The sequence below is a fragment of the Girardinichthys multiradiatus genome, chromosome 21 (assembly GCF_021462225.1).
Source record: "Girardinichthys multiradiatus isolate DD_20200921_A chromosome 21, DD_fGirMul_XY1, whole genome shotgun sequence".
Taxonomy (NCBI): Eukaryota; Metazoa; Chordata; class Actinopteri; order Cyprinodontiformes; family Goodeidae; genus Girardinichthys; species Girardinichthys multiradiatus.
Genome location: NC_061813.1, coordinates 28094079 through 28109837, shown reverse-complemented (window position 1 = coordinate 28109837; position 15759 = coordinate 28094079). Strand labels below are relative to the sequence as shown.

At 38.8% G+C, this 15759-nt stretch overlaps 1 protein-coding gene across 3 annotated transcripts in view; it reads left to right on the top strand.

The window, feature by feature from the left end:
• ptprn2 (protein tyrosine phosphatase receptor type N2) overlaps positions 1–15306 on the top strand; it is a 184982-nt gene extending 169676 nt beyond the window's left edge. For 2 of the 3 annotated variants that reach the window (XM_047349429.1, XM_047349430.1), the window contains 6 exons: positions 2348–2467; positions 4775–4941; positions 7672–7725; positions 8683–8747; positions 11360–11433; positions 14204–15306. In XM_047349429.1, coding sequence (XP_047205385.1) covers positions 2348–2467; positions 4775–4941; positions 7672–7725; positions 8683–8747; positions 11360–11433; positions 14204–14275 — 552 coding nt within the window. In that variant the 3' untranslated portion in view covers positions 14276–15306. The remainder of the gene's footprint in view (positions 1–2347; positions 2468–4774; positions 4942–7671; positions 7726–8682; positions 8748–11359; positions 11434–14203) is intronic. The other variant, XM_047349431.1, reaches the window with a different exon arrangement.
• The last annotated feature ends 453 nt before the right edge of the window (positions 15307–15759 follow it).

The window sequence follows — 15759 nt, the reverse complement described above, 5'->3', positions numbered from 1 at the left end:
GAGAGTGACTCTTCTAAGATTGAAAGAACTGTCAGAGGCTTTCAGAAAGAAGATTGTAGCACCTTATGATTCAGATAAAGGATTTAAATAACTCACAAAAGAGTCTACAAGTGGAGTATATTCAAAATATTTACCAACATAACCAGTTCTGACTGTTTAGGCAAGTATACCCCGAAAGCAGACCGCAAAATGCAGTCTCTATAAACCCTAAAATGTCGTCAGGGGTCCTATAAGAGACTCTTGTTATTGTTTATGTGAAGGTGCATTCCTCTAGAAGGAAATGAATGGTGAGCAAGAAGAAAACATTTGTTCTCGAACAAAAACGTAACGTTCCAGCTGTTGTGTGCAAAAGGGAACAGATACAAAGAACAGGGCTATTTTTTCTTTCTACAGATTAGGTTAAAATTGAATTGTTTGGAAACCAAAACAGAAACTATTCTAGGCAAAGAACCACATACTTCCTGTGGAGGATAGAGGTGGAAGTGTCATAGTTTTGGGATCCTTCAGGAAAATCATCTGTAGAAAAGCTAAGGTGAAGCAGAAATGGGCCCTGTAACATGACAGTGACCCAAAATATACCAGTAAACCCACCAAAGACTGGCTGAAGACTAAGAAATGGAAAGTAACGGATTAACAAAGTCAAAAGCCCAGACCTTGATCTCATTGAGATGCTGTGACCTCACTTAAAACAGGCTATTCATTCAAGAAACCCCTCAAGCATCTCACAGCCGAAGGTAGAGAATGGGACAAATTTTCCTCAGAGACTGCTGGATCTGGAGAATGGATATACTTAAATTAATTCAGCCAAGTTATTTCACCCAAAGCGAGTAACCGCAGGGTCTCGGGGGGTGGGCTGGTGACTATCTTCAGCAGTCATTGGGCGAGGTATGTCCTGGACAAGTCGCCCGTCCATCACAGGGAAACACAGGGACACACAGGACAAACAACCATGCACACATAAACACACACACAGACACACACACACACACACACCTAAAGACAATTTAGAGAGACAAATTAACCTAACAATCATGATTTTGGACTGTGGGAGGAACCCCCGGGGTTTGAACCCAAGACCTTCTTGTTGCAAGGCAACGGTGCTACGACCATGCAGCCGTTTTCCAGAAATAAATAATTCAAAAAAAGTCTTAAAATAAATATTTGAGCATTTATAAATATTTCATGGGGCATCCTAATTTTTTTCACATAACTGTATCTGTTTGCATCCCCTTTTCCAGGTGAATAAATACTTTTTACTAAAACTTTTTAAGCAATGAACTCAACTCTTGATCTTTACTAAGCGCAAAATAACAAAGCATTACGTAAAGCTTGATTGACAGCCGTTCATTATTCGGTGAATGTTGGATTGTTGCAGGACAGTAAAGAAACACTCTTTACCCCATTAAAAGTAAACAAACACTGGCAAACTCATGCAAATGGACCATGTAGCCGTTTTCGGTCTCTCCTATCTAATCCACGCCGGGCCCCAGGCAGTGCTCTGAAAGGCTGCTTGGCTCTAATCCTCTGCTCCTCATTCTTCCATCCCTTCATCCTTTACTTTACTCCTCCATCCATCTCCCCTCTATTACCTTGGTACTGCTGGGCCTTCATGCTCGCCTCCCCTCAGAATGAGAAGCCAATCTGCATAGGTTCACCAAGTAAAAGTCGATGGGTTGATGTATGCTCCGGGTTGTTTAGAAACTCTTAATCACATTTAAAAAAAGGATTGTGTGGTTGTTTTAGGTGGAGATGGAACATAGGGCCCCACTTTTACCTGCAAATATAAGCTAAATTGCAGAGGACTAAATGGATAATATTCACTCACATTATCACCTTGCCAAATCTCATCACATCTTGGCACAGTTGGCACAGTTGGTGTGTAATGTGTCCACTGGGCTGTATCGCAGAAGCTTGTGATTAGTGTATAGTCAAGGCCATTGTGTTTTTATAGCAATCATAAAACCTGCATTTCCTCCTCATTTTCCTAATGGCTGCCAGTGGGCCTCTATGTCTTCCCAAGGACGCATTAGATCGCGATAAGATGAAATGGAGCAGCAGTGCAGAAGATGTTGTGATCTCGTTCCGACAATAGAGAGGGCGACAACAGGCGCCCCCCACTCCTCCACCCAACATTTGCCATTTGTCACATGCAGAGAGGTGACATTTATTCATACCTCCTGCACAAAGATTAAGGAATCAATTTCCCTTTAATACAAGGATGTAGTGCAATACATTGCTCTTAGTGGCCCAGCTCAGGTATATATTAGTGCTGTTTGAATTTGAATATGAGAAGGTTCATTGTCATCTGATGGGTTAGGTGGATATGTTTTTTATTTTTTATGAGTAGATGGTGTGGGAGAGTGGCTGCGTCGTCATTGTCATGCTGACCCCATTGTCGGAAAACGGAGTGAAGCAGTGTCACCACTACTGGCCTGACGAAGGATCAGACATCTTCCACATATATGAGGTATGCAGCATCTGGAAGATAGACAGTGAACCTGAAAAAAAATCATGTAAATTTAAGAGGTTTTGGGCATCAATAAATTTTCTTTTTCTAGACTAAAACAATAAATTATGTTTGTTGCAAAATTTGTTTACATATTTTTACAGCATTTACAAGCTTCACAGTTTTTTTTTTTTTGGTTATTTTTGCCAGAACTTTGATGCTATTTTGAAACCCACCTAGATTTCCAAAAGCTGGATCCAAATGATTGCAATTAAGCATTCATCAAATGTTTATATTTTTTTTATTTGAGCACTGTTAAATTTACCAAAAAACACCTGTTTTTATTGTTTAATGTTGTTCTAAACTGGAACAGACTTCACGACCTGTTATATTTTTCTTAAAATTCTCCAATTGATTCAGAATCTGCAATCCACTGTGCAAAACATTGTGCGATGCTGGTGAAAGGTGGGCAACTGTGTTCAGTTTTAGGGAAAGTTTGATTTAGTTTCTAAAAATTACTAGTCCCTTTCAGTACATTAGAATATCACCCAAACATTAATCTATCTCAGTAATAAACAAGTGAAACATATATACTGAACAGATTCATCTATACAGAGGGATATAGTTCAAGATCATTTCTGGTAATTAACCTGAGTCCTAATTTACCCAAGGTTCCTGATGGTAAGACATGACATAATACGCTAGAGGACCAAGAGTTTCCTTTTACTACCGATACATGATTTTTCTAGAGCACATACAAGGATATCAATTTTGTTTTCAGCCATCTAATGTTTTACACATTCTGAGCACTTATGCAGTTTAGAGACTTCATGAAGCCTAAAATAGATGTATGACTGAATATCATCTGCATAGCAGTGCTATGAGACATGTTTAAAAGTGCTCAAAACGTGCCCCATGGCTCGGTGGAAGAGCAGGCGCAACATATGCAGAGGCTACAGTCCTTAACGCAGTTGTCCCCGGTTCGATTCCTGGCCCCGGGCTATTTGCTACGTGTCTTGCACTTCTCTCTGCAGTTCTTCCTGTCCAGCTACTAATGAATACAGACCACAAAAACCTTTTAAAAAAAGAAGAGAGAGGATGTAAACCTGAAAAAATGAGCACCCAAAAGAGAACCCTGAGGTACACCATAATAAAGTGGACCTAAGAAGTGGCTATAACTGGAAGCAGCCACACAAAATGAACGATCAGACAAATATGTAAGAAACACTGTATTGCAGATCCTGATACACCAACCCAATACCTCAGCCTATCAAGCAAGATCTGGTGGTCAACAGTATCAAGGGCAGAGGTTAAGTTCAGCATAAGGAGGAAAGTACAAGTTCCTACAATTTGTCACTTCGCACAAGAACATTATTAGAGAGAAGAGCTGTTTCTATTGAAATACCTCTAAGGAAAAGATTTCTAATAGTTTAAATTTACATGATCATGGGTTATATAGAAGTATGTATAGTATGTATAGTATGTCAGGAATATAAAAGTAATAGAATTAAATGCCTGAAATACATCACCTTTTGTGTAACTGTATAATATGGGAGTTTCTTTTTGTAATAAAGATACTAAAATAAATTAACTTTTTGATTATTTTTCTAATTGATTTAGATTCACTAAATTAACAACCCAAGCCAACTGTACTCAATCAACAATAGGAGCTTTCATGAAAAAGTAGCACTGAAATGTTGTTATCAGGACAATTAATTCCACTGTTTATATACCGTCTCAGTAAATTACAAAGTGAAACATAAGCACAATGAGGAAAAAAAAACTTCCTAAAAATATTCAAAATAATACATTTTCAAAATCAGCAAATTACGAAATATTACAGTTTTGTAGAGGTGTTGCTCCTTGAAACTACATGAGTTTGAATTTCCACTTCCAACAACAAACAAATATAACCTAAAGTCTGTTTATTTTCTCAGTTCAGCACTGAGGCATGTGCATATTCAAAGTGAGATAATTATTCACATAATAACTCACATTATTGATTTTCTGACTTAGTTACGTCTCATTTCGTCACAAAATGACTCTAATTTAGTAGATGGAAGAACACAAAGTCTTGAAGTACAGCAGGATGTCCCTAGTTATGCTTCATTTATTCAAATGTTTCTCAGGCAAAAACAAATAAAATTCCCTTTAAACTTATTATGAACTTCAGTGAAACTTTTTTGTAGCAGGAGCTAACTTGTTTAACTTTATTGTGTTCTACCAAATGTTAAGGCTTCAGATAACATTAACTCTCTATTTGAGCAAATACGCATTATAGGTATGCCTGATTTAATTCATTTCTTCGTGTGTTTTGGTCATTTTTAGGTCAATTTGGTGTCTGAGCACATCTGGTGCGAGGATTTCCTGGTCCGAAGTTTCTACCTAAAAAACCTGCAGACCAATGAGACGCGTACAGTCACCCAGTTCCACTTCCTGTCGTGGATGGACCGCAGCATCCCTAGCTCAGTCCGGACCCTGTTAGACTTCCGCAGGTAGAGAAAAGATCCGACGGCCTAGCCTAGCAAGATTTTAGACAGATTCTCATATTTACAGCTGACCTTTTATTCCTCACTTGTTTTTTAATTACCTCCCTTATTCTGCCTCTCCGGTCCTTCTTTTTTTTGCCCCCGCTGCCTTTTTTGTGTCCTGCAGAGAACGGTTGTTGTTAATAACGACCCTGGTTCTGTCCCATCCCTTTCATCCCAGACCGATCTCCCTCACCACCCTCCAGCATATGTGATGCAGCAAATTAACGGCCCCGCACTGCCTGGCTTGGCTTGGGACAAAAAGAAAGAAAGAATAATAAAACACCTAATTCAAACGCCCAATTAAATGAGAGCTGTCTCATCAAAACACAGGAGACGGGGTGGAAAGCTAGTGACTGAATAACCTCACTCTGTTCTCCATACAATGTGTTCTGGCAGAAGAGCAGGAGTATTCCTCTGGGAAAACCCAGGAGGGATAGGCAAAGCCCTCCAAATGAGAATAGATGCATCTGCTTTGTGGATGGAAGTCTGCCTCTCGTTTGTAATGAGAACGCTGAAAGATTGTGTGGTGTTACCACACTATTCTAAGCCAGTTTGTCCTATTTTTCCAAATTAATTGCAGCAGTGTATTTATTAATCATACTAGTGTGTAGGTTTAAGCTGTTTAAATTACCTGCACATTGTTTGCCCTGCTGAGATTCAGTTTGCTTTGACCTAGGTTCGTAAATGCCATTGTAGGATATTTAAAAGCTGTCCAATCCACACGAGGCACTCCAACACTCTCAGTGTTTGTGGTTTTTGGCCATGTTGGTTTTTTTGCGGTGGCCAGTGTCATTTTTGTGATGTTGCAGCTAGTAATATGAGCCCAGTTGCATAGTCACAAAAGTGATCATTGGAAACTGTGTCTCCTCAGCCAGGCCTGTGCACACACTGTCTTTCTTTCACTCCTGACTCGCTGTTTTCCTTTCCCTCCTCTCACTTCCTCCACCCTTTGGCTTGCATGGGAACTCCAGCTATCTTTACACAATGTCTTACTCGGTTGTCTTAAATTTTCACGGTCATTTGTACAACAAAGTATCCAAAAGAGTTACAAACATACTCTAGAGGTATTAAAAGATGAATAAAAACAAAGAAATGCATGCTATATCTGTGTTTTGTTTTGTTTTATTTTGTTTTTTTATAAAGAAAGCATTGCTCTAGCAGGATAAATGTTGAATCATATATTTTATAACATATTTGATCCTATTTATTTTTCAGTCCATGTATTTGTAAGTGTTTCTCAAAGCTCTGGGCTATATAGGAGTCAAATTAACATTCAGATAAATGCATCAGTGTTTTGGCATTGAAACAAATGTTCTAAACATAAATGTTTAATTTATCACTTGATCTATTTGCTATTTTATTTAGACAGTTAACAACGGGCAAAATAATACAGCATACTGCTGTAATATTAGCCATTACGATATTTTAAAGCCTTTTTATAGATATCATTATTATAAAGTTGTTTCAATTATGGTCCACATTTGCACAAAAAGAAAGTGAGAAAAGAATAAGTATTATAGTTGACATTTGAGGATTAAATTTTGATAAAATTTTGTGTCAAGTAAAAAACAGATTTAAAAGAAAAGAGGGATTGTTTTTTTTTTATAAATACATTAAAAAGTAGGGAAATACCTAAACAAAAAAAATGAAGTACAAGCGAGATTAAGCGTGTACTTGTAAAATAAACAAAATGATACAGGTTGACTGCTGGCATTTTTGAGGCTAATTAACCAGCCAACTTGTCACACTGCTCTCATTCCCAGTGTTAGCTAGTTAATCAGCTGTGTTATTCCCAGTAGTGAACCTACAACGAGCGGTTTATCTTACATACAGACATGCTAACTCTTGTTTGTACTAACAGTCTCAACACTTAGCATGTCTGTGAAATAAACACCCGGCTTCAGGTAGCTTCCCCTTTTTAAATCATCATACACAACTGACTGACATCTCACAGCAAAAGCTTAGGAAGGAGGTGTGCTGCACTATGCTTCAAACAGCAAGAAAGAAAATGGAGCCATGGCCTCATATTTTCAGTTTTAAAAACAGAGTGACAGGGTTTAATATAAAGTTTTTATGTGCATTTATGTAGATTTTTTGTTTAGTTGCAGAAATTCCAATATACATTTCTTCCATACTGTAAATGATACATATCAATTCAATTTAAAATCAAAAATGGTGGTAGTACGCTTAGATTTTATTCTATTGAAAAATAAAAGGAAGCAAAGAGGCGCTAGAGGAAGGTCTTGGTGTAGTGAGTTTCCATGGCAGCAACGGGGTGTGAAAAGGATTGTTGGCCTTCACCATTGCCCGTGGTGTAAAACATTCATAATTGGCCGAGGTTAATGCGTTGGCGGACCGCAATCACAACATCACACCACCACGTCCATCTCCCACATGTCAGAGAGAGAGATTCACTGTTATTGAACTGATGAAGGATTTATTTACAGGTTTCTTTTTGAATTTAAATGACTGACTGATTGACAGGAGGAGGACGAAGCATCTCAGATTTGTGCTTGTTACATTGGTTATTGTTCATTTTTATCCAGATCACATTGCAGAAGTCCCTTGTGAGTCACATTTGATGTGATTATCGCTATTTTAATTCAACCAGGAGAACTCATTCAGTGTCCTGACTTTGAGACCCTCCCACCAAGATCACAGTAAAATCATCTTTTCTCTTTTGCTTTATTCCAGAAAGGTTAACAAGTGCTACCGTGGCCGATCTTGCCCGATAATTGTTCACTGCAGGCAAGTACACCTGTTTGGTGCGTGCGTTACAGTTGTATATTTTTAAATCCACTCTGGGTCTACTGCTGTTCATTCCACTCGCTGTTTCTTATATAAATAATGTGACGCAAGCTTACTGAATGATAGACCATTCCATTTCCTATCTGGTTGAGTTGGTTAACCAGCTTTGGTTGGCTTGCATTAAACACTAAGTATCTGTCAGACCACTTTTGATTGTCACATCCTGTTAAGTCATGCATGGGGCCAGTAAGCCTGCTCGCTCCCTCTCTAAGGAGCGGAGCGTCTAGCACTAGATTAATGAAGCCGTGGCACTCAGGCAGCCCTCCTGTTTTATTGGCCTTGCCTTTATTAAAGAGATGTCCACGCCTTGTTTGCAATTAACATGCAGAGCTGCTGAATGGCTAGCGGGCACAAAGGGAGGCTTTTCATGGGGCTATCTCTGGAGTAATGGAAAAGCAAGGCTCTCCAAAAGCTGTTCTCGAACCGCCCCTGGCCTCTCAACCTCTCCTCTGCTCCTGAGGTGCATGCATTTAAAAGCTTTTGTCCCCAGCGTGCCTTAGAAAACCATTCCCTCTCTCTATGTATCTCTCTCTCTCTTTCGCTCTATCTCTCTCTCCAACAGTCACTCTCAAGACCACACATGCACTCATGTGCAAAGGTTTAACGTAATTACATTCATTGTAGATATTCAGATCTGTTTGAGCATTTCTTACAAGAATGCTAACGATTTACATTCGTCTTTTTTTCTGTTTCACATCTAACACCATGATTTATGCAAATAAAGAAGTGTGCTTCTGTATGCATTGAACTAATTTGTGTTTAAATATACTCGAAAGTCTCACAGCAGATGCCGATGTAAATGAGCAATTTGTTTCGTCGTAAGAAAAACACTCTGAGATTAAAGCATCTCACGCCGCCACCTTAATGATCTCTGCCTCTCTGTTTGTGACTCTGCAGCGACGGAGCTGGCAGGAGTGGGACCTACATGCTGATTGACATGGTCCTCAATAGGATGGCTAAAGGTAACGATCAATGGCTCCCCTTTTCTCTCTATCTTGGTTTGAAACCCTGGCAACACGAAAGCCTCTCATTCTCCTCGGAGGGTCTTGGGGATGCATTAGAGGGTGACTTTTCTGAGGCCTGGAGAGGCAGCGGAGATGAGGGGGGAGATGCTGGGAGTGGGGAGATCAGAACAAAGAGGGAAGACAGGGAAGGGAAATGAAAAGGAAACCTCCGCCCACATTCGTAATTATCTATTTAAGTAACCTTCACACCATATTGACCTGCATCGACAGCTGCAACATGAATTTAGATGGCACATGCATGGAAATGAAATGTGTGAGGGGGAAAATTTGTTTTAAAAAATTGCTGTTTGCTCTCCTGGTTCAAATTGATATTTAATATTTAATGGAACATTGTTGATTGTGTTATTGATTTATTCTTAAAAGAACAATGTTGACTATTTCATTTTGCAATTTATGCAATTATGCTGCTAACTGTGAACACAGTTAGTATTGATGGAAATCTTCAAGGTGCATTATTAGTTTTGCTTTGTGCAGCTTTGAATTGGATTATCTCTTATAGTGCACCCTTGGCACCATTCTGTAGAGGCACCACCCTATTGTGCTTTGCAAAGGTATTCAGTCTTTTTGAACAATCACAAACCTAAATGTATTTTATTGGGATGTTTTTTGATAAACCATCACAATTTATTGCATAATTATCAAGAGAATTTTTTATTTTCTACAAAAGAAAATCTACAAAAATGTTGTGTGTATTTGTCTTCAGCCTTCCTGAGTCAAAACTTTGCAGAAAGACACTTTTCTTTGACTACAGTTGCTAGTGTTTTGGGGTATTTCTCAACCACCCTTGCATATCTTTGCAAATTCTCTATTGCAAACTAACTCTAGCTCATTTAGAGTAGATGGATAGCATCTGTAAACAGCAATTTTCAGGTCTTGCCACAAATTCTACATTGGATTTAGGGCTTGACTTTGACTAGGACATTCTATCACATGAATATGCTTTGATCTAAACCATTCTGTTTTAGCTCTGGGTGTATCTTTAGGGTCGTTAACTTGCTAGAAGGTTTTTATCCAGGATTGCCCTGCATTTAGCTCCATCCATCTATGCTCCATCAACTATGACAGGTTTCCCTGGTCCCTCCTTAACAACAGCCCCCCAACTATGGGCTTGATGTATTCAGCGTGAAGTGGTAATTTTCCGCCACACATAGCATTTTGCATAAAAGGTTCAAATCTGGTCTAATCCGACCAGAGCACCTGTGGGCCCTACATGGCTTTAGCAACCTGCAAACTGGACTTGATCTGGCTTTCTTTTAACAGTGCATTTCCTCTTACCCTTCTTCCACTAACACCAGATTTGTGCAGCCTGCAGCTGTGCAGCCTGAATATAAATTAATGATACACATATTTACATTTTTATTTGTCAAATTCACAATTACTGCATTTCACAATTATCTCTGCAAAACATGTTGGAGTTTTTTGTTGTATCACAACAAAATGTAAAAAGGGTCAAGGTGCATGAATACTTTTTGGAAGGCAATTTAAATAAATGTATATATTGGGAAAATCCTTAAATCAGAAGCTAAAACAGAAGTAGAGTGGTCATAGTCGTCTTACTCTGCATGAACAAACAGTTTAATTTGTCTTCTGAGTTCTTTTGAGAAATCCAAGTTTTAAGCGTCCATTGTTGCCCCAGACTTTGTCCCTCCATAGCTTAGTCTGCTCTTTGCCCCCTGATCTTTGCCCTTTACCCTCTAGCGATTCAGCCCAGTCAGAACAGGTTAAAAGGACACCTTGCTGCACTGTCTAACAGTTATAAGACTGACCCTTCCTGTTGCAATTGAAGTACTTTGGTGACAAATGTGCTGTTGCCTTTGGTGATGAAAGCTGCCTTTCTGTGCACTTTCAATCTTTTGTTTTCTGCATCTGGAATCAAATTCATGAAACGTACAGAAGCTCGCTCTCCAAAAACCTTTCTTTTTTCCCTTTGGCCAGAGAGCCATCTCCTGAGTGTAACTTTGGATTCCACCTCATCTAAGACATGAAAGTCTTGTTGAAGTGCTGGAGTACCTTGGGGTCCATTAAGTCCTACTTTTTCTCTCTTTCTCTCCCACATGCAGGCAAATTTAAACTCTCTGCTATGTTGTTTGAAGAATATCTTTAAAAGCATTTTCTACATTTCTCTTATTTTCAAATAAGCTCTTGCTTTTATCCATAAATTAGAGGTAGTGTAAGATTTCACTGAACAACATAACAGACTGAAAGGAAGCTGATTACAGGTGAAGCAACTGTTGCATAGGTTTATCATCAAACTCATTGCTGTAAATTGATTTATTTTCAAGTTGGTTGTCTTTGAATGTGATTCTTAGAGTGAAGCCAAGGTGTAGTGTATATTTCCCAGTCACCGAAAGTGTATATCCTATTGCATATTTTATCAAGAAACAGTCCGTGGCTTCTGTCCAAGTTTTTTTTTTTCCAGGGATGAATGTAATAATTTTCAATCGCTGCTCTGTCCAAAGGGAGCGCACCACAGTATAAAGAGAGATTGACAGATGTGAGCAGGATTACTGCACAGCTTTGAACTCAGTCCAATTCTCGCTCTGTTGCAGGTGCTAAAGAGATTGATATTGCCGCTACCCTGGAGCACTTGAGAGACCAGAGAGCGGGCATGGTCCAGACAAAGGTATGGTTCCCCAGCTTTGAGTTGCAGGAGTGGGGGGAAGGAGGAGGAGGGAATTAGGGCAGGAGGAGGGAATATGGGGAGCAGGAGGGGGTTTCATTCGTTTCACAGGGATGATTGTCTGATTCGTCCATGCAGGATCAGAGAAAATGATGATGCTATACCTGACAACTGCTTTCAGGATTACAGAAATATTGCTTGGAGGACAATCACTTCACATTTATTGTAGGGATCTAAGAAAATCACCTACATTTTGACAGAAATATGTTTGCAGAATTATACTATTTGAATAAATTAGATTAGATTCTATATAAAGCTGAAATGTTGATTACATCCTGAAAGTGTAAATATTTTCTCAAATTAGGAATAACTGTCACATGTACATTAAAACATCAAATAAGTTTTTTTACAGCCCAAAATTCATTAATTGAAAAGCATTTTTGCCAGAGCAGGTATTTTTCAACAAGTGGGACACAATCGTGAATATCATATATATATATATATATATATATATATATAGATTTCAAGACTTTATTACCCATCCCTCTCGATAAAAGTTGCTTTCATCCATCCCTCCGTCCGTCTGTCCATACATTTGTCCGTCCTTCTAGCCATCCTTCCATTGGTTTGAGCCTGAAAAAGTCTTGCATTTTAAAACAAAGATGTGTCTGAACCCTGATTTAATCCCTAATTAAATTAAACACAGAAAAGCAATATCCTCATTGATTTAAACACCATTTCATTCATTATTCTTTACATAGTTGTAGTAGCTTTGCTTTAAGGGAATAATTTGCCACAAAATGTTGGATATTCTTTATCTCAGTCTCACCATAAAACAAATTCACAGTGAATTATTGCCATCATAGACATTCATCCTTATAGTTACATCACAACAGCCATTTTTCTTCATCCTCAACGCAAACACAAAGACTTTCATCTTTTGTTTTGCCCTTTCAGTTTAAGAGGATAATAATAATAAAAATGACGCTGCAGTGGGTAGTAATATTTATGGGAGCTGCTTGCTAATACACTGCACTGTTCCTCAACGGTCTATTAATGCTGCTTTTAGAGCTGCGCTCTGCTGTGTTCTCTGCAAAGAAAAGCTTTTTCAAACACTGTCCTTCTTTCTTTCATTTTCTGACAGGACTGAGTGGAATTACGTTAAAATATGCTTGATTCTATTTTTGCAGCCTCGTTCGGGCTCTAAGCAGAAATTAGATTGTAATGATGTATGAAATGTAGAGTTAACTTCATTTCTTCTTACCTTTTATGATATTTCAACCTATTTCTTTAATATTTATTTTCATGGTAAAAGTATTGAGATTAAAAAAGATTTCATAAGACAGGCCTAACAGAAGCAGTGAAATTTACAACAGTTTCTATACTAATACTAATAAGAATTTATCACCTGATTTCAGCCTCTTAAAAATTTGTTGATTTTCTTAATTTTACTCAAAAATTAAATAGTGTAGAATTGGACTTAATAATATCAAAAGCAGATGGACTTGAATTAATAATGGAGGGGAACAATATATACATTTGTGTTTAAAATAATAGCAGTAAGTTTAAAAAAGTGACTAAACCTCAAAAGAAATGGTTGAAGGTCATACAAACACAGACTTCTATTTTATTATCCTGGCCTGTATTATTCTGCAACCTGTAAACAGGTATTAGGTATTGGTTTTGTCTCAGAAACAATATGTTTGATGTCTCCCTACAAGTTTTCAATTGGATTAAGGTCCGGGGATGGGGCTGGCCAATCCATAACCTTTAATTTTGTTGGTCTGAAACCAAAATCTTGTTCGCTTAATGTTGTGTTTGGGGTTGTTGTGTTCTTGAAACAATCATTTCTTGTAATGGTTAGAGTAGTCGCAAGTAACTATAGACCATCCAATATGATGTCGTCCGTTGAGCAAAATATTGCGGTCAGTTGTGTTGCTTAAAGAACAATATTAAATCCTCCTTTTGTGGTGGCTGCTTTTGACAGATGTCTATATGTGGTAAGTACAATAGGTGAGCTCCTTTCTTGCTCTCTAACATAAATGTCTGATCTGTGGAGCAGAGATTGATTTCCCCCTTGTGGTTTCAACGGTACCAGTGAAGAATGGTGATTTTGAATCTATTTTAAAACTTTGAACTGAAACTGAAAATCTAACTGAGTTGAAGATAAATGTGGATGTTCTTACACAGTTTTCTGGACCTACCATGACTTCAGAAGACACGCAAAAATAGACACTCCACATAATCTCAGCCACTGGTGGCTTCTCTGTATTGATTCGGCCTATCCTCAGGCTACACCATGGCAGGCTGTGTGTTGACACACCTGAGGACTGTTCCCTCCAAACCTCCTACGTACCCTTTTCTATGTAAGAAGACCCCGTGGCCTGCAGCCTGGGGAGAGGAGAGGCATTTAAAAGCGGCAGGTCCACAGGGCAGACATCAATCAGTTCCTCTGGGAAAATCATGCTCTGGTTTCACAATAAAACACACACAGTGAAAAAAAAAGCTGGGAGACAGATTGACTTACAACGCTGAATTTTAAGACACACCTGGTTGGAATCGATGTTGGTGCTGGCTGTGCGTGTGCTTCAGGTTGAAAGCTCACGAAGCGATTTCGACTCGAGATGGTGGCCAGATCCAGGCGGGGTCAGGAGATATGGATGAGAAGGAGGAGGAGGAGATGCCAGCTGCCAATCATTTCTAAATGGGATTCAAGACATGCTACAAACCTGGACACACACTAACATTTTATTCTCTTCTTTCTTCTCCTCAGGAGCAGTTTGAATTTGCTCTGACGGCTGTGGCAGAGGAGGTGAATGCCATCTTGAAAGCGCTCCCTCAGTAAAGAGCTACACCTCGTCTCTTCCTTTTCTTTTTCTTCTCCTCCATCTTGGAGCACCGGTCTTCTCTGCCCACCCAGCGCAGACATCTCTCCCCTCCTGTCTCCTCTTCTATCGCAACCTCCTCTACACCTTCATACAATACTGTATACTAATTATTGTGCCGGTTCTGTTCATATTCATGAATTCCAGAGTTGGAACATTGATCTGATGGACGTTGTAGTAATTGAGGAAAATGGAGGCAGGATACTCGGATCAGCGTTCCTACTGTTTTCTGAATATGAACCCATGGTTCTCTATGCTGTGGTGTTGTTCCTGAACATACTGTTGCAGTGACATGTAACGTCATGTGAAGATTACTAACTGAGCTGTCACCCGTTAAAAAAGTACTCTAGGACTGCGGCTTTTGTTATTTTTGTCTCAGTTAAAATTTTGTGTGTGAAATCCTAAAAGAAAAATGGTGGTAGAGGCTGCGTTAATTTATTTCTTTGTGTGGCTGACAGTACTAAATATTCTAATATTCCAAAATCTGCTGCTGTGGAAATGTATTTGATATTACAACCCAAATTTTAACATGTTTTATTGGAATTTAATATGACAGACCAACACAAAGTGGTGCATAATTGTGAAAAAGAAACATGATTTTTCTAAATGTTTTACAAAAAAGATTTTCTAATTTGTGGTGTGTAATTGCATGCGTCCACCACCACAGCATTTTGCATGTGTGCCAGAAAGCTAAATGTCTTTCTTAGCTAATCACCACTGCTTCTTCCATGTGTTTGCTGCATCATAAAAGCCAGATTTGTGTCGTGCACAACTAATAATAGTAGAATTTCCCACCTGAGCTGTGGATCGCTGCAGCTCATCCAGAATTACTGTGGGACTCCTGGCTACTGCTCTGATTAATGCTCTCGTTGTCTGCCCTATGAATTTAGGTTGACAGCCATGTCAGGTAGGTTTTCAGTTGAGCCATTCTCCTATCATTTCCAGATGATGGAGTAAAGTGCAGTCTGTCAGACATTTAAAGCTTGGGATATTGGTTTATAACCCAAGCATCTCCACAACTTAAACACAGCAGACACATCTCCCTGTCTGCTGTGTTCCTTGGTCTTCATCATGCTGTTTGTTCACTAATGTTCTAACAAACCTCAGTGGTCTTCAAAGATCGGATGTATTTAAACTAAGATTAACTTACACACAGGTGGGCTCTGTTGGTTGCACTGGATTTTATTTAAGCGTATAAAGGACTGTGAATACAAACGCTTTTGGGATTTTTATTTGTGCAGATTTTTAAAGACCTTGTATCTTTTTACTTTCACTTCAAAATTATGTGCTACTGTGTGTTGGTCTATCACATAGCATCCCAATAAAATACATTAATGTTTGTAGTTGTAAAGTGACAAAATGTGAAAACATATAATACTTTTGCAAGGCACTGTATGTGACATAACATCTGAGAATAGTCCTGACCAGCTGGAATCAGACATTA